We start from the raw sequence: 20,942 nt of genomic DNA, 5'->3' as shown, positions 1-20,942 counted from the left end.
ATTATATGAAGGAAATTTACCAGATTTAAATAAGTGGGGTTTTTTGTGTGACTACATGATATATAGTTTTCAAATATCTTGGCGGCTCTTATCTTTGCGTGAAATGCTGCACATAATTTTATGTGTAATGGGGCCTAGCTAATGTGAGATGACGCGAAACATGCCAATGACTGGGCCGCTGAGATATGTGAATAAAACTATATCATATATTATTAAGGTTGTATACATTATGGGATAAGGGATTTAAGAATATTCTTTAAATGTCTTTTATTTGACTTATTATAATATTGGGATTGAAGGGCATTTATTAATTAAGATAATTTCAGTGCATCGGTAAAATCTGGTGCTTGTTTATTGTTAGTTTGCACTGCTGGAACATTCACATAAACAAACTCTGAGAGAGATCTCAACTTATTTTATGTTAATTCTTTAGTTTGTATTTTATATTAAAGGTTACATTTACCAAAAATAAACTGCCTTGTACTTATTAGAAAATTTTGATGATTTATGCTTTTAGTGTTATACTGTTTATTTAACTCATTATTTAGTTATTAAAAATATTAATAGTCCGATATATGATATTATGATAAAAGATATTACTTGAAAAAATTAATTCCATTGACTACTATCAAGGATTCTTTAATTTTCATAACTTTGATACAGTTTTATTTTAAAAGAAAGTAGCTGGAACTACTTAAACAAGGTTCAGCATTATATAAACCAATGATTTTTCTAACCTTTTTCGACGAAGAAATAAAAACCCGTCGTCGGTTGTCGCCATAGCTGCAGTCGCTTAAATTATTCGAATCTTCGTGATTCTTTTACGAACGCTTTGTGAGTGCGACTAAGATTAACTTTTTTCTTCCATCAATGTCTTTGTACCTGTGATCTTTTCTATGTAGTTGCTTTTCATAAGCATTTAGAATATAGTCGTACTTGGATAAGCGAGATAGCACCATAAGCGAGAGTTATTGTCCGGTCCCCGACGGGCGACCTCCATATTAGAAACTCAGAGAAAAATATTGTGGTCTGTTGGACTTTCGCTTGTAGATGTAATGACTGATGTATGTGAAATATTTCGTTTTATATAATTTTTTAGACTGATGCGGAATTCCGCTTTTAATTTGACGCATCACATTACACAAATATTAGACTTGTAATGTAAGTTTCGTCTGAGTATAATTAAAAAAAATAATGAAGTAAATTATAATTAGAGAATAATAATAACGTAAATAAACTCTTTGTATTATTTAATGTTTTTTATTTTTATTAATATAATACAGATCCATGGCATATTTGTCGAAATGTGGATCTTTCTTAACAATGAAATGCCAATGACTAAGTTCACTTATAAATATCACCAAACTAATAAAATAACCAATAGCCAGTGCTATAAACGCTCCTTGGAGTTTCTTTAGATTCATCAAAGCTTTTATTTCTTCATCATTTGTATCCAACGTGTTAATACGATACATGGCATCGTTTGACCATTTCTCAAAAAGGCCAACTTCGACTATTCTTCTCAAGTACACATCTGCTAATGGTTTTAAGGGAGAGTTCTTATGAAATCCTATTGAAACAGGTATGTTAACCATACAATCGGACATTATGTGTAAATTTCTTTCCATCCGTGTATTACCCATATTAGTATCGTTGGTAACTAATAAATTAGTCGTGTTAATATCGATTTTATTGTTTTTCCTTTTAACCCTTAAGTATTTTAAAAAGTTTTTATTGTCATAGTAAGCGAAGTCTCCACGGACGACTCTTTTAACAGCGGCATCCGGGTCATTGATTATTTCGAATCTTTGACCGATTTTCTGGCCAACATCGTCTAGTGATTCCAGAAAGAATTTTTTAGTCTCTTGTCCCCATCCGCCGCATGTTATTTTGCTATCTACTAACTCTTTTAACGTGTCTATAGTTACTCTTGGTGTGGGGTTGGCTAATATAGCAGTCATGCTTGCTTTGTAGGATACAACCAGGAGTATGCAATAAAGCCAATACCAGCCAGTGAGTAAGCGAATCGACCAACCGGATGGTAATTTGGGTAAAGATACGACAAGTAACATTCCATAAGTGTAGAGAATGCTGTTCGTTATTTCACCAAACAAATATAAACCGCCAGCTCGAGTATCTGAAAAATATACAAGCTTGAAATATTGCATACGTAATTAACGCAACGTTAGTTTTTTTGCAGTCACTTGAGTTCAAAGCTAAAGGTTAAATGCGTTCATTTGAAAGTGCAATTTTTGTTTACCAAGTCCGGACTACTGAATAACAGTAAGAATATAAATACATTGTAACATATATACTTAGTTAAAATTAACCTAAAGTAAGATTTTGCTTTATTTTTTCCGTAGATCTATCCTTCGTTGTTTCTCCTCTAAAATCCATCAAGTGTATGTAATATTTTGCGAGGCCATAGAAGATAGAACCTGTTACTAACAGAACCATTAGGACAGCGATCCACATGTACAATCTGAAAAGTTAATAAGAAAATATTTATTTGGACAGACAGACAAACAAAATAATGAATTTTCGTTACGATATGGAGAATTAATTTAGAGCGATATACGTATAATATTACTTGAAAGGTAGTATCAAAGTTTTCCATGAGTTATCGGACATCGCTTCAGGAGTCAAGAAAGTCCAGCATTGAGAGGTGTAAGGTATACTGAGGTCAGTCATTTTAAGATAAAGCGTGGTGTACTGCAGGTTGCCAACTGCGATGTCGGCCTGACCCGTTACCATCTCGCCGAGGAGACCGGAATATGAACCGTTTGGTAGCTTCTGACCCCATTTGTTCTGTTCAGCGTCAGCGGATTGGTACAATTTGAGTTTGAAGTTCATTTTTGACGCTATTGTGTTTAGTATCTGGAAATAAAACTAATAGATAAAGTCCTACATGTAAATTTAATCGGTCTTGCTACATTTTGTCGGTTTTACCTCAATTTCAACGCCTCCAACTTTCTTCGTTTCATTTGACTTTGTGTTTACAACAGATGGAACATGTTCCAAATAGACAACGCTTAGCGTCTCTCCGTAAAGGTTCTTTGTTTTGTCTGCGAATAAGTCTGTATTGTAATGAAATTTTCCATTCCTCCATATCTCTATTCTTCGAGTTATCAAAACTTCTCTGATGGTATTTGGGAAGGGAACAGTGGAGAGGTCGAACCAGGTTTTATTCCGTGGAGCATTGTGGTATCGCAGGAATACGATGTTCACGATGCGTTTCCATAGATAATGTAAGCTACTTTTAAATAATCTGATGTCGTGTAGCATTATATACTTCGCTCTTGTATCCAAGAGACGGTATCTGAAAATTATATAATATTGAAAGTTTATACTATTATATACATTCGATTTGTATATAATGTTACTCTGAAAACTAAGTATTGTTATAATAAAAAAGGGGAAACGGGCAAGGGGTCGCTTAATGTTAATTGATCTGCTGCTATTAGTCTTTTGCAACACCAGAGGCAACGCAGAAAGACTTGCTGCGTGCATCAATGTTGTGAATTCAAGAAAGCTTTTTATTATTAAACCAGTGTAAGTATACCGATCACCAAATGTCAAGAGTCGAGAAGCTTGCAAGCCGTTCGCGAGGATGATGAAATACGCTCCGCACCCCTCCTTCCTTGCATGTCGCATCGCCTCCAGCGTAGAGAAGTTTGGAGACAAAAGGTCCTCGTGTTCAGCCACCACAATCTACCATATAATAATATCAATAATTTCTGAATTTAACTTATTAGTTAACTGAATAAAATAACTAGAAATTAACCGTATTGTAGATAATCTTGCGTCTAAATGTAGACATAAATTGGCAATTTTAATACTATTCGACCCTCTTTTTTACCTTTATTCAGAACTTTTAAATCGAATAAAATTAATTATCAGTTGTAAACTTACGAAGACAAAAGGCACGGTGTAGAGTTTATCAAACAAAGCGCCTTCGAAGATGTTCAAGTAGACAGGGTCGCAGAGGACGGCGACGCAGGCCTGGTCCCCGCGCATCGACACCAAGTTCACCAGATCAACTATGAGGTGCTCCAACTCCTTTTGTTTCTTCACATCTCTTAGGATATTATCTATGTCCGCATGAGCGCTACCAATTTCCAGAAATACAACTAATTTAACTCTTAAACTTTCTTCCTTTTTAGAAATTACAAATTCTAATAAGAGTTTTTTTAATTAAGTTCTTTAGAAAGTCAAATCCGTGATTTTTTTGAAAACTGCGCACTTTTCTCAGCTATAATTATGCTTGTTTCCACTTAGCAAATATTTTTTTCGTAAAAAATATATCCCGAAACTACATACAAAAACGCTAAGTGGAAATACGCGCTAGTTAGTAATGGTCATAAAATAAATAATTTTTTTTTGTCATATTTTTGACTGGAATAAAACAACTATAGCTAATAATCCGAATATCATTTTGTCCCATTCGGCGTCGAGACCCTTGGTCCGTGGGGTCCTAGCGCTTTAAGACTTTTTAAGGACATTTCCAAAAAAATAATCGACATCACAGGGGACCGGAGAGCTGGCAGCTACCTCGGTCAAAGAATTAGTTTAGCTGTACAAAGGGGGAACGCTGCCAGTATCTTCGGGACCTTGCCTAAAGGGACTCCTTTTAACAATATATTATAGTAAATTATTCGGTTTTTTTTTATTATTTTATTTAATATTATATATTTAAGACTTAATGTAATCATAGAAATAAGGATGTAAATTAATTAATAGTATACATAATAAATGTTATTTATGTTCATTAATTTATATATTACATAATACTACTCTTATTGCTTAATATGTTCTTAATTTATTTCTTAAATATAGCTAATTGAATATTATATATACTTACTTAATTAAAATAACACAAAGGATTATAGTTCTGAGCATGTTGTTCTCGTAGTTCTGAGACTTGTGTGCGCCGGCATGTCCGTACACTTCGACATTTGTACGAACAGACGGACAAAGTGATTGACGGAAACCATTACATATGCAAACTCCATTATGGAAACACGAATTGTTTTCGATCACTTAAATAATTCACAGAGTATTTTGTAATTTCTCGATTTATTTTTTTATTTTACTTAAATGTAGGAAAAAAGTTATCATTTAAAAAAAATATATAAAAAAAACAAATATATAGAAAATAAAATTTAATTTTTTTTAGTTGAAAAATAACAAATTTTTATAAAATCTCTATATACAAAAATAACCCATCACATTATATAAAGCTCTTAATATAAAACATTATAAAATAATTTTATATCACTTTTTCTTAACGTATTTTTTGTGTAATCATTACTCATGTCTTTTGTGTGTAAAATGCTAAATCAAACGTGACATTTTAATATGAAAAAAAAATCATTTGAAGTCTGTGAAACGTAAAAATATTCTCTTGGAATGTATAAAATCATTTTGTTTGTAGTATGTAAAATGTAAAATAATTTGGAGTGTGTAAAATAACCTTGTATATAGTGTGTAAAATGTAATATAACTTTGATTTTAGTATGTGATATGTAAAATCATTTTGTCTGCAGTGTGTAAAAACTAGTGTAAGAGGCGTGTAACATTCGTTGGTTGTTATAGTTTGGAGGGGGCATATGTCTGCCAGTGCACCACGTCGCGCCACCACTGCGGGCGCGCCAGTGCCCCCGGGTACGTCATCACGCTGTTTTGCAGGTGCTTGTACACCTGGATCACAGATATACATCATAAATATTTTTTAATTTACTAAAAATAAAATATCGGCAATAATTGCCGTAAATTTAATGTGTTGCAGGGCGTACGGTGATGCAGGAGGGAGATGCTAGCCAAGACTAAAACAACTAATATATGCCTTCTTCCATTAAGGTTCATTTAGACACAATCCGGAATCGTACGAACAACGATTTGAAGTCGCTTCAGAGCGAGACAAATGTAATGTATTCCCATACATTTGTCTCGCTCGAAGTGACCGTCGGCTTGTACCTCAATGAAGCTTAAGAATGCATGGCTCCATCCCAGCCATTATTTACCTGTCCATCTGAGTGTCCGAGCAGAGAGTTGAGGCACCAGTCGGGCGGGGCGAGAGTGTCGGCGAGCGCGGGCGCGGCGGGGGCAAGCTGTGTGCTCAGCCGCACCGCCGCCTCCCGCACCAGCACGCCCTGACTTCCTGACAGGTACCCGCCCTACACAACAACCCCAACACATTTCTCTATGTCATCTGATACCTTCCATTCACTAAATCGTTTATAATATGTTTACGAATATTATACTGAATATTTCCATTTTAATATGTTTATAGTTTATGATGAAGTCTAGAAGTCTAGAAGTGCTAGGCCCTAGTAAAAATATTTGTGTGTCTTTGTATTATAATCGTCAGTTATGTCAAAATTACTATGAGATTTTTGATGTACTTTTCACCCGCTAGGGGGCGCTGCATAAGTTTAAATACTATTTTTGTCTAAAGCACAATTGCGTTTGTCACACATCACAAATATTATGCTAGGCCCAAATTATTAGCAATTATCAGGAATCAACGTTATTCATAATATTAAAAATAAATTTATAAGAATTGCAGTAATTTCACATCTTAAATAAAAGCTGTCAGTGTTCAAAGAAACTACACTGACAGTATATAAGAACAGAAATAACTCTGTATACTGACAATGTACAACGTGGCGAGATGTTTCTCAAGAAGGAATGCGCCGTACAGCGCGACCAGCTGCACCAACACCTTCCTGCACTCCACCTCATGGAAATCTGCAGCACTCTTGTAGAAGTGATTCAAAATGAAGTTCTATGAACAAACAAATTGGATTCAGTTAACAAAATGTGCTAGAAATCTTTCCTTATATTATAAAGGCAAACGTTTGTATCGATGTTTGTTAGAAGATATCTCTAGAACGGCTGATTGGATCTCACTAAAATTTGACATAGATGTAGAACATTTTTTTTAATTCCGCACGGACAGAGCCTGGGGCAACAGCTAGTGGACTATATTATTATTTAAAGATTGTCAGTTTTCTCTGTTAAAAGTGCAAATAATCAAAAAAATAAATTATCTTTTAGGCCGCCATATTTCAAATTTGACGTTTCTTGATTTATTTTGGTATTGGATCTCAACAAGATATAAAAATGTAAGTGACAATATGTGACTATGGAGATGTACCTCTCCATATACAGCAGAGAGTGTGACAGCGTTGTACGGCTGCGACTCGTTCTTGGCGTGGAAGTTGTCTCTGCCGGCCGCCTTCAGGCTCGACACCTTCTCGTACGTCGTCTTCAGCGAGTACGCACTCAGCCACTTGTATATCTCGATTATATCTAGGGAAACACTTTTATTTCTTATTTTAATTCATTTCTGTTACAAAACATTCAAGGTCACGTCACGTTTACGTACATTATGTTACATGAATGAGACGAAAGATATGACATAGAGCAAGAGGAAAAGAGTTGGCTTGTTTTATAATTTACTAAGTGTGCTAATTTTTAATTCATTCTTTTCTTTTGAGTAAAATTATCCTCACTGGCTGGCTCCATCATATCCTCAACCTTCGTCCAGGGGCAAGTCTTTGTCAGGTTGTGGTCAGCATTCTCGAGGAAGTGCAGGGAGCCGAGGGGATGGTCGGAAGGTGTGAGGTGGTGACGGCGCGGCCAGACGGTCAGCAGCCAGTTGCTGGTCTGCTGCAGCAGGAGGCTGTTCTCTCCCTCGTACGTGCAGTTCGCATCGTTGTCGTTGCGCAGCTCACCCAGAGCCGACGCTGGGGATACATACGAGAAAACTGATTAGCCTAGTTATTTCTAATGAATGAAGGATTCCAAGATTTGATATTGTTTAGTTCGGTTTCCTAGTGCATTAACTGCGTATGAAAAAAAATTGTTGGCATGTTAAGAGAAAAAGAAAAGGGCATCTCAACCCCGATTTGATACTTCTGGTTTGTTGTCTATGAGTTTGTGACCTTTAGATAGAATGCAATGACATATAACCTTTGAGATATCCATGTCCCCCGGTAGCCTCGCGACATGCCTGTATGGCGTCGCGCGAACTCCACGCGCACACCGGCTTCGCCGCACACGACAGCGCGTGCAGCTCTATACCCCGACTTGCTGCATCCTCACCTCCACCTCCACCTGCACCCACAACACCAACATCACCACCACTGTCTCATCACACTTGTTTGACACTGACAGATGTCAACAACTTTTAAGGGTTACCAGTAAAAAATTACTAAATTCTACCGAAACTCACCTATGTTGCAACTCAAAAGTAATAATTTGAAACTAAGACCTGAATTCTCGTTATAATTTCTTACGTTTTTAAATAACTTTCAAGTGATAACATCATGTCTACGTGATTTTTGAAGAGATTTCTACACTATGAATATGGCAACACTAAATCGTGCAGCTGCCATTTTCTCATTGGTCAAAATATATCGGTGTCAAGCTGTTATTGGCTCACATATTTTCGTTAGAGCGTCGATGCCTCAGGAGTTAATCAATCGACCTGTAATCTGCAGGTCCTGGGTTCGAATCCTGCCATATACTATTTACAATGAAGGAAAACATCGTGATACAATCTACACATCTAAGAAGAAATTTCAGTTTGGTGGTTAAAACACTCGATGAAATAGTGTATTTTAAAATATGTGCGTCTGTCTGTTGTACCTGTGATATTGTCTATGGTGATAGAGACATGCAGAGCACCGAACCAGGTGCAGAATATCCTCATCGCGAAGGTGGTGGCGAGGTGCGGCACCAGACGGATTTGCTGCACAACAAACAATATACAAATTAGGACAGGAAGAGAAACAGACAGACTATCAAGTGATTGCTTGCTCGTTTGCAATTCTTATAACATTAAAAAAATATCGAACAACGAAAGAGTTAAAAAGAAAGGGACATAACCTTTTCTATGTTTTTCTATCCTTTAATCCTATTTTTGTTTTCTTTACAAGTTATTTTTAACTTAACACTCGGTAATGTAAAATGACTTTCATAAAAAATCTATATTAATATAATAAAGTGGAAGAGTTTGTTTGTTTGTTTGTTTGTTTAAAAGCGCTAATCTCAGGAACTACTGATCCGATTTCAAAAATTCTTTTTTTGTTGGATAGTCCATTTATAGAGGAGGGCTTTAGGCTATGTAACATTGCCAATAGTTTTTTTTTTAATTCCGCGCGGACGAAATCGCGGGCGAGAGCTAGTTAGATATAAAACGTGTAATATTGTTTCATAGAACACCTGTTGCTGATACTCCAGCACGGGCAGCTCCTCGCTGGAGTTGTCAGGTCCGAACTGTCTCCTGACGGCGGAGTAGCGGATTGCGATCACGATGGCCTTCTGCATGTAGTTGGCGGATATCGATGTGATGTGCACTCTGCCGCCTGGACAAAGAATAAGAAAAAAGAAAAAACCGTTTAATATGACATGAATTACACACAACATGGCGACAAAATTATAGATAAAGCCATACAACTGCAACTAGCTGTCGCCCGCGACTCCGTCCGTGCAGGATTAAAATAAAACTTAATTAGTAGCCTATCTGTTCTTTCAAACTATGTCAGATTTTAGCGAGATCCATGCAGACGTTCTTTAGATATCGTCTAACAAACATTCATCCATCCATCCAAACATTCGCATTTTAATAACAAGTAAAATTAATTTTGATGGTTGTTTTAACCATATTTTTTAGTGAACTTACCTGACAGAATGCCCAATGAGGCACCAAACCTCTTTTTAGGGTCTCGGAAAGGAGTTTTGTAGTCTCCGTTGTCATCCACACCACCAAACTTGTCTAATGCAGCCTCCTTAGGCAAGTGGTACTTGTTGAACATTACAAAACTGTAATAAACATTTTTTTTTAATAAGGTTAGTTTAAAAGAGTCACTATAATATAATTAATAAGACCCATTGAGGTCTGCTTAAAAGAAATTTTTTTGCCGGAGATGTAAATCTTAAAAATTACTTGTTCTTTACATCTACTCAACATTCTACTGATCGTAGATAAACATTACAAAAAAAAGATTGAAGCAAAAAAAATTTGAATAAAGTGTTATTTAAATTTTCAAGACGCTGTCATACTTTTTTATACATCACAAAAAACAAGTACAAATAATAAAACAAAATTACTTAAAACAATGGCATTTTATCCATTTTTTATTACTTTTTCAGATATAATTATAAAGTATTTATAAAGGAATTGGACTCTACGTTTATAAATATAGAAATTCCCACAATAATAAATATGAACAAATAATAAAATATGTAAATTCAGTAGTACAAATTTAGAAGTATGAGAAAAGTTATTATTTATCAAAAAATAATATGCACATATGATCATTACGTACGTACGTACTTCGCTCAGTCAGTCGTCACATTTACCGTTGGTTTCTGAGACCAAATTCTCTGTATAAAAGATAGATAACATTACATTTTAAAGGCTTTCGGGTCTCAGAAACCCACAGTTTGAGTAAATTTCTTAGTTCAATTACCCATTATCAACGCCGTTAAGTCCAATCTTCTCTCCGATGTCCCCCACAGTGACCCCTGGGTATGGCTTCAGGGTCTTGGGGTCTCTGATTGGTACGACGAACGTATGCAGACCGTGGTTCTTGCCTTTGGAGATCAACATTGCGTACACAATCGCATGTGTCGCGCATTTGCCTAGAAGAAAAATAAAAAAAATTCAAAAGAACTGGCAATACTATAAATTAGTAGAAATCGAAGCCGCGACATCTAGATAAGAAATATAAAATCATCTTCTTCTTTTTGAAGTCGGTAAAAATTGTGATGATGAAAATGTGAAATGCCGTTTCTAATGTCAAGACCCTTCTTGTTTTTTTTAAAGAAAGGATAAAAATCAAAGTTTGACTACAAGTCAAATAATAAAATTAAAAAACATGTAGTCTTTCCTTCAACTTACTGATTCATAGAATACATTAATATGTTACACTTTGCTCAGGTCAGACAATTGAACTTCAGTTAAATCGTAATGTTAATCGAAAAAAGTTAAACTTAAAACAAAACTATAATGAATTTATTTAAAAAAATTTTAACAAGTTGCCGCCGGCAAAAGGACGTGGAAGTCACAACTCGTTAAAAACATCAACCTTGCGTCTGAATCTTGAACCTTGAGTTCAATGAACTTCAATCTCACCTAATGATCCTATCCAGAACTTTGCGGCCTCAAAATCCGGTGTATGCAAGATAAACTGTTTCTTATCCGGACAATAGGTGGCAGTAGTTCTCATGCCTTTAGCATTGGATCCATGGGATACTTCAGTCAATGCAAAACAGCCTCCTATCTCCCCTCGCTGCGACTGCTCTATGTAAGAGTAGTGATGACTGCGACCACTGCCTTGGATCACATTCGAGAACATACGGAAGGTCAATGATATTTTCACAGCTAGGGAACTGTCAAACATGAATAACGCTTCAGCTTCCGCTTGGAACAATCTAGGCTCTACACCAATCTGAAAAAAAAAAATTGCCTCTATTCAACACTTTTGGGGCCCCGTAACTTCAAGCCTGGAAACTGTAAATGCCACTGCAAAGTGTTTAATGAGTCATAGATATTCTTTTGTTAATATATTTTTTATTCAGTGTTTAACCGAGCTATCCTTATTAGAACTTTTTTACAATACACCATGTGTAAATGTAATATAGCTTTCATCCACATAAACACTAAACATAAAGTAGGGTTGTGGTCAAGTGCTAGTATATTCATAAAAAATTAAATTCCAGCTTGATACCTTCACGCGTTTTTGAAAAAAAGGGTCTTGAAAGTCAGACCGACAGACAACAAAGTGATCCTATAAGGGTTCCATTTTTTTCCTATGAGGTACGGAACCCTAATAACAAGTTATGTTACAAAATATGACATTTTCTGTATGTTACATAGTTACGTAGTTAACAAGCTACAGCTATAAGTATGTTAATTAGGCCATTGACTTCAATGACCTATCATCATTAAAATGTATGTGAAATATGATAAAGAGTTTCTGTTTGTTGTGTGTAAAATACGAAAGGTGGGGTTATTCTTGGATAATTCTCTCTTTCTAATGCCACCCCAAAGAAAGTGATACATGACTTACAGCTCACCTTTGTTAAGGGTATGAAATTCTGACTGTATATTGCATACATCCTCTTTGTGGTGATATGTCTTTGCTCATCCAAGGAGGGAGTGGCTTCCTGGTGCCGGAAGAGAGGGTTGTCACGCATGAAATTCCAAATGTCATTCTGTTGGTAAAAATAAATTAAGAAATTTAAGATCAATCTTACGAGTTTTGCTAAACATATAAAGGACGGAATTTTCTTTTAGACGCATTGTAATAATGAGGGTAAAAGACTAAGGATGTTATTTGCAAGATAAATATTTTTATTAAAAAAATGGAATCGTAAATAATTTGTAATAACATAAACTTTCAACTTACTTTCAACTTTAATGTCGTCAAGTTATCGAAAACAAGTTTCATTCGACGCCAATCGAATGTGGCTTTCTTTCTATACACATCCAATGGACCTGCTGGTAAATCCGGAAACAGTTCCTTCAGCTGATCATCCGTTACACTTTCATTATTTAATTTCAACATTTTCAAGTTGTTTTTTACTTTATACAGTCTTATACACTTTTCACTAGGTCAAAGTCTGACTTCATGTAAAACAATATATGATTTGATGATACTTTTATCATAAAGATAACATATATCAAATATGTATAGTTTTCTTAAAGTTGTAAATAAAATATTTAACTGATGTTATTGGTAGATACGATTTTTGGCGCAATATTTCAAACACTAATACAAATGTTATAAAAACTGACTATATCAACGTGAGCGCCAAAAGTATTGTTAAGTAAAGAAAAAATGAAGGTAAATAAACTCAAACCTCGTATTATGTAAATAATTAAAATCCGAGTAATAAAATAAAATTCAACTTTAACACAATAGCGTAAGGTGTATTTTATTATATTCCTTTCAAAATTTCCTTGACCATGGCAAAGTCCACCTTCTGTTTGTCAGTGTCAATTTCTGACGTTTTACGTCAATTTTATTTTATGCCAAAATGTTTTCCGTTTTACCTTAGTTATTTTAACCTATTCACGAAATTTAAAAATAATCACAATACGATATGACACATGAAAGTTTACTGCAAAATAGTTGATTTTTTGTAAAAAAGCATATAATTTTGAATGTATTTGTGTATCCAAAGTGCAAATCATTTAAAAGATCATGTGGCATTTACATTTTATAATCTTAAATACCTTATTTATTTTAAAATATGTTGATGACGTTTCGCAATAAAAAGAAAACTTGATAAAGTTTTTATTTTAAGTAGTGTAGTTTTGTGTCTGTCATACAGTATGTATGATCAATATGCCTTTGCTTGGCGGGCTAGAAGTATATAAACACAGGCAAAATAAAGTTTACTGTTTACTGCAACTGTCAAACTGTTTTTAATTTGTAGGTTTGTTTTGTTTTTATTTTAAACGCAAGTATATTTTCACAATTACTATTAGCTAGCAAGGGTTAACTGCACAGTTTAAGACTTAAGATATTTATAGGTAAGGATCTAAAAGATTTATTCTTTCCTGTTTCCTTCCAATTTACTTCTGTTCTACAAAAATTTAATATCCTTTTAAATAATATGAAACCAATAAGTACTATTAAAAATCTCATTACACCTTGTTAAGGTACTCCTATAGCAGGAAATGACTATCAGAAAACTTGATACGTTTAAAATTTAGTAACAACATAAGAAATAAATACGATTAATTTAAAAGATTTGCTATTGTTATCATCTTCTTGGCATTATCACACTCGACGAAAAATTTTTATAAAAAAAAAAAATTGTTGCCTTGTTTTTTACGGTCAGTCATCTGTCTATCACCAATCCTATTTGGGTGGAATAAAGTAAGACAAAACATTTGTTTATCAAATAAATTAAGATTAATTATGTAATTATAAACAAAACAGTTATAGCTACATACCTCAAAATTACTTCAAATAATATACCAATTATAATTAATAATAAATAAAGTCTTGTTGCTCGGTAGTAATATAATATGCCGGAGCAAACATTATGCGGCCAATGTTCCTAAAGTGCAAGGTAAGTTCTCATCTGTCAATCTGCTTTTTGTACAGACTATCAGTAATATCTTGAAGAAAATATAATATAGGTTATAATCATAGATGATGACAACATTGTGGAGGTATATTAAATTGAAATATTGGCAATTTGGTCATTACCTAGTTTATACTGTTTTTTAATAACCCGCTGTAAAAAAAAATATTCCTTCATAGTAAGATTTACAGCTTACTATTTATTAGAGTTGCCTTTGGCAAAGCATGTTGTTTTACATAGTGAAAACAGAGTAAAAGACTAACAAAGTCTTCCCATATTTCTTATAATCTAGATCTTCCTAGAAAGAATATGAAAAAAAAACATACATACCACTGGTGGGCATAAGTTAAACTAAATTGTGATGGCTCGCTAGCGCCCCCCTGCCAACGATTCCATAAGAAATGTCACAAGATCCTTTTCGTACTATAGTTGTCATGTCATTTTTTTATTTTTATTATGCCATTTTCTGTGCCCATGTAGGTTTAATATATTTTCTCATAGAACTAACCGCGGTTATACGATAGCAGCGTATCGGCCCAGATAAGCTTGTTTGACTCTACAATTATTATTAGTAAAATTTAGTTACAAGTTTTTTTCTCTAATGCGAATTTGTATAAAATATCTAACAAGGTATTGTTGGAAGGTAATTTGAAAGAGGCCATTAACTCGATCCGCTTAATAATCCTAATCCGCATTTTCCTTACGTATCATTAGCTAGGGCTGTAATGGAATGGTGGTTTTCTTTATTTTTATTTCTTTTAATAAAACAAATGAAACACGAAATGAAAAGTTATGAAATGGCTTTGCTTATACAGATATTGTAGACTCTCAGTGACGATAATAATAACACAGTTAACCTTAACTCTTTTATAATTGAATTGACTAGAACTCATTGTTCGAACAACGACGTTATAAATGAAGTCATAAGGCTCATTGTGCTAATATTGTCATTCTAAATCTTTTAAATTACGTCGTAATCGTAGCAAATGAAATTTAGAACTAATTGTTTCATTGTACCATTATTTATAATCAATATTACTATTAAGACTAATATACAGTAACGGCTATATTTTTTAATATATAAAAAGCACTTAAAAAAATATTACGAAAATTTTATAAAAAAAACTCTGAGCAAATATTAATTAAAACTTTTGCTAAAGAGCGGGTTTCTCTATAAAATCTTAATTGCCTAACTTTGTTTTCATATGGCATCTCGAAAGTTCTTAAAAACTTGGATAGTTCGTTATGAATCCTGTTTATAATTATCTCTTTAAATTAAAATGAAGCAATGTTGCAAGAATATCTAAAAACGACGTTTATGTGACTTCAGTTGAATATTAGAGGCTTCTGCAACCCAAATATATCCGAGTTCAGGATAGAGGAAGAAAATTTAGTGTAGCGCTTGACGTTGGAGGTAGCAGACGCGCGTCATTGGTAGCTCCGTCGCGAGTTTTCCCGCCAAAGAGTACGAAACGGCGCGAATTATTATTAAGCGACAGATTAAAAATAATTATAACACTATAAATAATATTCCACAAACAAATTTCACGATTTTTTTGCTACTGTTTTATTGTTATTTTTATTTCACATTTATTTTATTTTTGTTGCAGCTATGTTTTTACTGGTGTTATTCATGTTCGTCGATTTAGTTTCATGTTTCGGTGAGTAATCAGAATTATAAACAAATTATAATTATATATCATTTGTTTTACTTTATTTTTTATTCAAAAAGTTTAATACAATACTAAAAAATGTGAATAACAGGTTTTAGCGTTTGTAGGCAATATTTATTGAAAATTTGTTGTAATGAAATGACCAGGGTAGGTTAAACTGTAGCGGACCATCAAACAAATTCAAAGTAAATGTTTGAGCCAATACATACGACGTAAACCGATAGACAATATTTACTTTGGCTTCTACATTTCACAAAAATGTACAGAGCGAGTTAGATAAAATCATTTAATTAATAGTTCTATTTATATTCCTTCAAAAGGAACGGAACCCTTATAGGATCACTTTGTTGTTCGTCCGTCTTTTTTACAGAATTTCCTTCTCTCTCAAATTGAAATGGCAAAGAAAGTCACGGGGAAATTCTTAAATATAAATCAGGTGTTATAATGGCAGTTTCCTTGTAGTTAAATGAAGCGGTTTGCGTCTACATAATACGAAGCGGGCGCTGTGTCAGAACTTGCTAACTTACATTATACCGACTTAAGTAGGGAGAACTTGGGCACTTTATTTTATAGCAATCTGATTGAGCCGTCAACTTTCTTATAAAGAGCTTTTGTTTCGAAGCTCCAACTTTGCTGGAATAAAGAAGACGTGTTTAAGTGTGGAAAAGGGATTATGGATGATGTGGGCGGAATTTTTTGCTACCGAATGAGTTTGTAAAACAATCTACACATTGCTTAAAAACTTAACTATCTCTATACTTAAAATGTTATGTTTTTCCAGTTATAGGCAAATTATTCGCATCGGATCGGCTTACAAAGTCAAGTGGAAGCAATTCCGCGTTTCGTTTGATGAGTGTGCATCCCGGAGGCTTAATTTAGTCCTCTTTCCCTTCCCACCCTTTTTCTTATAAGAAAAGGATGGGAAGTGGAAGTGGACTTTCCGGATGAGAGGATGCATGTAAAGGGAAAATATTTTCTTTCTGTGTATCCTTTCCTCTGTCGATTAAAAGTAGGCAACGCATATGCATAAGCATATGTCTATGGGCAACGGTCACTTCGCTATTTCAGCGATTTCAGGTGGCTGTTCGCTCGTTTGCCACCTTATGATATAAAAAAAAATTTGTTTCTCTTGTTACAGATTCTAGAAATGTAGTGTTCACTATCGTCAGCCAGGCGGAACCATACCATGCGAGTGTGGCCACTAGGCTCAAACAGGACATAGACCACCAAGTTTTTGAACTAGAGGGGGTGAGATTTAAAAGACAATTTTTTTCTTGCTTGCTAAATATTTTGTGGCGTTGTTTCTTTTTTAATGATTTAAAGAAATAAACTATAATAAACAAGTGTACGTTTTTTTAGGACATTAATATTAATATTTAAGGTAGACATAAGTCTAGTTTTTTTTTAACCAAAGAAAAATATATACTGCAAAATTTTAATACACTTAATTTTTTAATTATTATAGCTTTATTTGTATGGTGTATGGTTTATATTCAAATGGGAGATCTCTTTGTGTCATCACATAACGATAGTCGCAGAATTGGCATGCAAGTTCGCGTCTGATTGCTAATATTGTTATGGTCACAAACGCGCGCCTTAACGAGCCTCGATATGATTGTACCAACTATTTTTGTATTGTAAATATGATAGCCTCAATTGTCCAGTATCCTTCTATATGTAGATATACAGATAATTTGTACAAATATTATTATCTGTCTAGAACTAAGATTTTACTTTCTTATATGCATAATTATAAACACAGGTTACCTACGCGTTTTACCAGGCGGGTACCCAGGTAGGAGTACCTCGACTCCTGTACCTTGACTTGTTTTTGTACAAAACATGTGTTATTTATTTGGTTACACTATAACTAGACGACAGACTAGCTATGGAAATTATAGCGTTTTCATTATTCAGCGACGTCCCATAGTCCACACAACGCATGAAGATTTCCCGGTGGGGGGCGCCTGGACGATAATACCTCTGTTACGGCCACTGACAGAGAAGCACAGCGGCAGTGATGTGCGCTGGGTGGTCTTCCTGGAGCCACACACCGCTGTTAGATGTGGGAAACTGTTCGAGGCACTTACTGCCGCTGATAGCCAAAAGGTAATAATGAAGAACTTGGTAATTTACCAAAAGCAAGAATGATATCATTTTGTCTGCTTCTACACATTTAGCCATTAGTTATTTCTAGTCTTTTAGCTAAGGCTATTTATCCTATTTAGCGAACTTTTTTTAAAATTCTTGTGACACGAACCAGGACACTATGTGGATCGGTTACCCTTTGAGTGACGAAGAACCGACGATTATCCACCACTTTACATTCTACGAGGAGTTGCAGGACGATGGAGGTTTCGTATACCCGAACTTTGCCAGCGGCTTCGCTATGAGAATTACACTTATGAATAAGTAAGTCAACGTAATAAGTTTTTACAATACCGTACTCATAGTCGATTAGTTGTTATGAGTTATATTTGTATTTTTAGACTGCTAAACGAAATAGAGAGCGGTGATAGGAAATTGGAGGCAGATTTCTCAATAGACGCGGCGTTTGAGCTCGCGCAGCTTGTGTACGGAGACGCGAGCCGGCGCGGGCCGCTGCTCACACCGGACTTGAGGTTCTGTGTCGTGTCCGCCGATAACTGTGCCACCTACCCTAGGCCCTTTGATTTATGTGTGAGTATGTGAAACTATCAGTTTAGTTCACGTATATGGTTTTCAAAACTTTTTTAACTCTACAAAGATGAGTACTTTTATAAAAATCGATTTAAAAATATGAAGGTTTCGGTAGGGCAGTGCCATAGCTGAGGAGACGATGTTGTTCGCGGTGAAGACCTGGAGCGGCTTCCACGCGACCAGAGCTAACGTGGTGAAGAAGACGTGGGGCAAACATGTCACCAATCTATACTTCTTTAGTGATAAAGCGGGTGAGAAACTATATTTGTACATTATTCCAATTCGTCTTATTGGATACAGGGTGTTAGAGAATGATGTACTTTTTGTTTCATTTACATTTGATTTTTCAGACGCTTCCATCCCGACTATAGATATAGGCGTACCCAACACTAAGACCGGACATTGCGCGAAAACAATGGCCATACTGAATCGTGTGGTCGACATGATTGAAGACATGCCAAACATTCAGTGGATATTCCTAGCGGATGATGATACTATTTTAGGGTGAGAGATGTTTTATATTAACGTTGTTTCAGCCTTCCAATATAGAACTTATACGTAGAAAGCTGTGTTCACAAGTCGCTATGTCTAAGTACTTTCTCGCGTGTAGTGTGCAGCGGCTGTGCGAGGTGCTGAGCTGCTACCGCGGCGGCGCGGCGCTCACCCTGCTCGGCGAGCGCTACGGATACGGATACGGCAAGAGGGAGACAGCTGCCAAAGGTAAACTTATGATTGTATTAATCACATACGGAATATAGGAAAAGATATAAATAAGGTGTGTGTCAGGTTACGACTACATAACCGGTGGGGGCGGCACAGTGGTCAGTGTGGGCGCGGCGCGTGCACTGCGCACCTGCGTCTGCGCCGCGCTCAGCGCACCCGACGACATGACACTAGGCGCATGCGCCAAGCGACGTAACATCACCCTCACACACTCCCCGCTCTTCCATCAGGTGTGTACCATTTTTAGTTATACTTCTTCTTTTTATAATAATTAAAATTTCTGTGATAAATTTTTTGTGCAAAGTTTGTAAAGCCTCTTTTTATCAAGCTCAAGAGCCAAGATTCACTTTTAACCAAATTAAAGATTATTGTGTTGCTGTTATACTATAAAGTTTTCTTTTTATTTAAATATTTATTTCGAAATAGGTTGTCCATTGTTGAATTGGGTTTCACTATTTACGACTTGCCATTGACTTTCGGAACATCCTGTATTCGCTGTATTATAAAGACCGGGGTGGTGGGGGGTGGTGTGTCAGGCGCGGCCGCAGGAGTACAGTCGCGAGGCGGTGTCGCGCGCGCGGCCCGTCTCCTTCCACAGGCACGCGGCCGACCCGCTGCGACTGTACGCCGCATGGTTCCTGCACGACGACCGCGCGCGTACACACCAAGCCCGGGAAGAACTATAGCTCTCACTGACTCACTGACTCACTGACACACAACATAATATTTACCTCCATCTACGTGACACATGTTACCGTAGGATTCCACTGCATCCTCTTTCACTAAACAGAGTATATATGTATCAATAGAAGTTACACTGCAGTGGAATTGTACGTTAAGGTGATGGTTAATTATGTTGCTTCTCGAATACCGATAACTAATCTTTGAGAATTAATTACTTCTACAACTACTGTGAAATAACACTAATTATATACTCTCAAATAAGTATATAGTAATCCATGTGCATGTTTTCTTATAGGATGATATTATTTGCATTTAAGTTTTTACTGGAGACAGTAATATGATCTTTTACGCTTATATACGCCATAATAAATTTGTGATCAAACTCTGGTTTATTTTAGTTTAAAAATATTATAATAAATGAAAGCTTTTTATTAAAATTACTAATGATAGTTAACATTATAATAATTAGTTTTAATTAGTAATAATTAACAATAATTGTTATGTTAACATCACAATAACAATATAATAAATATGAAATTATTATAACTTAGAAGTTAAAAATGTAATTAAGTTAATTAAGCTTGTACTTTATTAACATATCATTGTTTTTAATAATAAAATGTGATATTTTTATATTCGATTTGTTTCATTTTTATATCTTACTTCTTACATCTTGTAACAGTGGTAGAGCCTGCTTTAACATCTTCGCACGAATTGGCCCGGCTAGCCCGGTGAAATACCACGACCACACAGAAGACAGGCGTCAAGTGGAAGCTATTCCGCGTTTCGTCTGATGAGAGTGCGTCCCGGAGGCCTAATTTAGTCCTCTTTCCCTTCCCACCTTCTTTCTTATAAGGAAAGGACAGGAAGTGGAAGTGGACTTTCCGGATGAGAGGATGCATGGGAACGGAAAATATTTTATTTCTGTGCATCCTCTCCTCCGTCGATTAAAGGTAGGCAACGCATATGCAATTGCGTATGTCTATGGGTAACGGTCACTTCGCTATTTCAGCGATCTCAGGTGGCCGCTCGCTCGTTTGCCATCTTCTAATATAAAAAAAATATCTTACT

At 35.4% G+C, this 20,942-nt stretch overlaps 3 protein-coding genes across 4 annotated transcripts; 1 reads left to right on the top strand and 2 right to left on the bottom strand.

Moving 5' to 3' along the window:
• Positions 1 to 1,250: 1,250 nt before the first annotated feature.
• On the bottom strand, positions 1,251 to 5,012 carry Ir68a (Ionotropic receptor 68a). The gene is made up of 7 exons (XM_013324910.1): positions 5,008 to 5,012; positions 3,913 to 4,108; positions 3,563 to 3,711; positions 2,950 to 3,319; positions 2,591 to 2,877; positions 2,331 to 2,482; positions 1,251 to 2,137 (listed from the first exon to the last, which is right to left on the bottom strand). The coding sequence occupies exons 1-7, from the start codon at positions 5,010 to 5,012 to the stop codon at positions 1,251 to 1,253; spliced, it is 2,046 nt and encodes a 681-aa protein (XP_013180364.1).
• A 197-nt stretch (positions 5,013 to 5,209) lies between these two features.
• Acox3 (Acyl-CoA oxidase 3) lies at positions 5,210 to 12,944 on the bottom strand. The gene is made up of 13 exons (XM_013325260.1): positions 12,423 to 12,944; positions 12,091 to 12,228; positions 11,147 to 11,462; positions 10,482 to 10,653; positions 9,692 to 9,831; positions 9,232 to 9,374; positions 8,656 to 8,758; positions 7,978 to 8,121; positions 7,518 to 7,751; positions 7,160 to 7,314; positions 6,656 to 6,787; positions 6,024 to 6,176; positions 5,210 to 5,700 (listed from the first exon to the last, which is right to left on the bottom strand). Exons 1-13 carry the CDS (start codon positions 12,579 to 12,581, stop codon positions 5,590 to 5,592), a joined length of 2,100 nt encoding a protein of 699 aa, XP_013180714.1. The 5' UTR covers positions 12,582 to 12,944; the 3' UTR covers positions 5,210 to 5,589.
• Positions 12,945 to 13,414: 470 nt separating this feature from the next.
• LOC106127245 (beta-1,3-glucosyltransferase) lies at positions 13,415 to 20,289 on the top strand. 2 transcript variants are annotated; one of them, XM_013325329.1, is made up of 11 exons: positions 13,415 to 13,552; positions 15,723 to 15,773; positions 16,924 to 17,033; positions 17,703 to 17,894; positions 18,049 to 18,197; positions 18,275 to 18,464; positions 18,580 to 18,715; positions 18,815 to 18,968; positions 19,075 to 19,184; positions 19,251 to 19,417; positions 19,724 to 20,289. In XM_013325329.1, exons 2-11 carry the CDS (start codon positions 15,725 to 15,727, stop codon positions 19,871 to 19,873), a joined length of 1,407 nt encoding a protein of 468 aa, XP_013180783.1. In that variant the 5' UTR covers positions 13,415 to 13,552; positions 15,723 to 15,724; the 3' UTR covers positions 19,874 to 20,289. The 2 variants fall into 2 exon arrangements, with proteins under 2 accessions (XP_013180783.1, XP_013180784.1); XM_013325330.1 differs by lacking the exon at positions 13,415 to 13,552 and adding an exon at positions 15,343 to 15,577.
• Positions 20,290 to 20,942: the final 653 nt, after the last annotated feature.

The sequence above is a fragment of the Papilio xuthus genome, unplaced genomic scaffold, assembly GCF_000836235.2.
Source record: "Papilio xuthus unplaced genomic scaffold, Pxut_1.1 DF824888.1, whole genome shotgun sequence".
Taxonomy (NCBI): Eukaryota; Metazoa; Arthropoda; class Insecta; order Lepidoptera; family Papilionidae; genus Papilio; species Papilio xuthus.
Note: the sequence above shows the minus strand (reverse complement) of the source record. Positions and strands in the feature narration are given on the sequence as shown.

What these genes read in the sequence shown, in the direction of transcription:
- Acox3 (XM_013325260.1), bottom strand. Translation starts at nt 12,581, where the DNA reads ATGTTGAAATTAAATAATGAAAGTGTAACGGATGATCAGCTGAAGGAA. An exon ending in GGATATGATGGAGCCAGCCA is followed by an intron (nt 7,315 to 7,517) that starts GTGAGGATAATT and finishes GTGTTTCCCTAG; the next exon opens with ATATAATCGAGATATACAAG. An exon ending in ATCTCGCCACGTTGTACATT is followed by an intron (nt 6,177 to 6,655) that starts GTCAGTATACAG and finishes GTTGTTGTGTAG; the next exon opens with GGCGGGTACCTGTCAGGAAG.
- Ir68a (XM_013324910.1), bottom strand. An exon ending in ACACCGTGCCTTTTGTCTTC is followed by an intron (nt 3,712 to 3,912) that starts GTAAGTTTACAA and finishes ATTATATGGTAG; the next exon opens with ATTGTGGTGGCTGAACACGA. An exon ending in CTCTTGACATTTGGTGATCG is followed by an intron (nt 3,320 to 3,562) that starts GTATACTTACAC and finishes TATAATTTTCAG; the next exon opens with ATACCGTCTCTTGGATACAA.
- LOC106127245 (XM_013325329.1), top strand. Translation starts at nt 15,725, where the DNA reads ATGTTTTTACTGGTGTTATTCATGTTCGTCGATTTAGTTTCATGTTTC. An exon ending in CTTCTTTAGTGATAAAGCGG is followed by an intron (nt 18,716 to 18,814) that starts GTGAGAAACTAT and finishes TTGATTTTTCAG; the next exon opens with ACGCTTCCATCCCGACTATA. An exon ending in GAGGGAGACAGCTGCCAAAG is followed by an intron (nt 19,185 to 19,250) that starts GTAAACTTATGA and finishes GGTGTGTGTCAG; the next exon opens with GTTACGACTACATAACCGGT.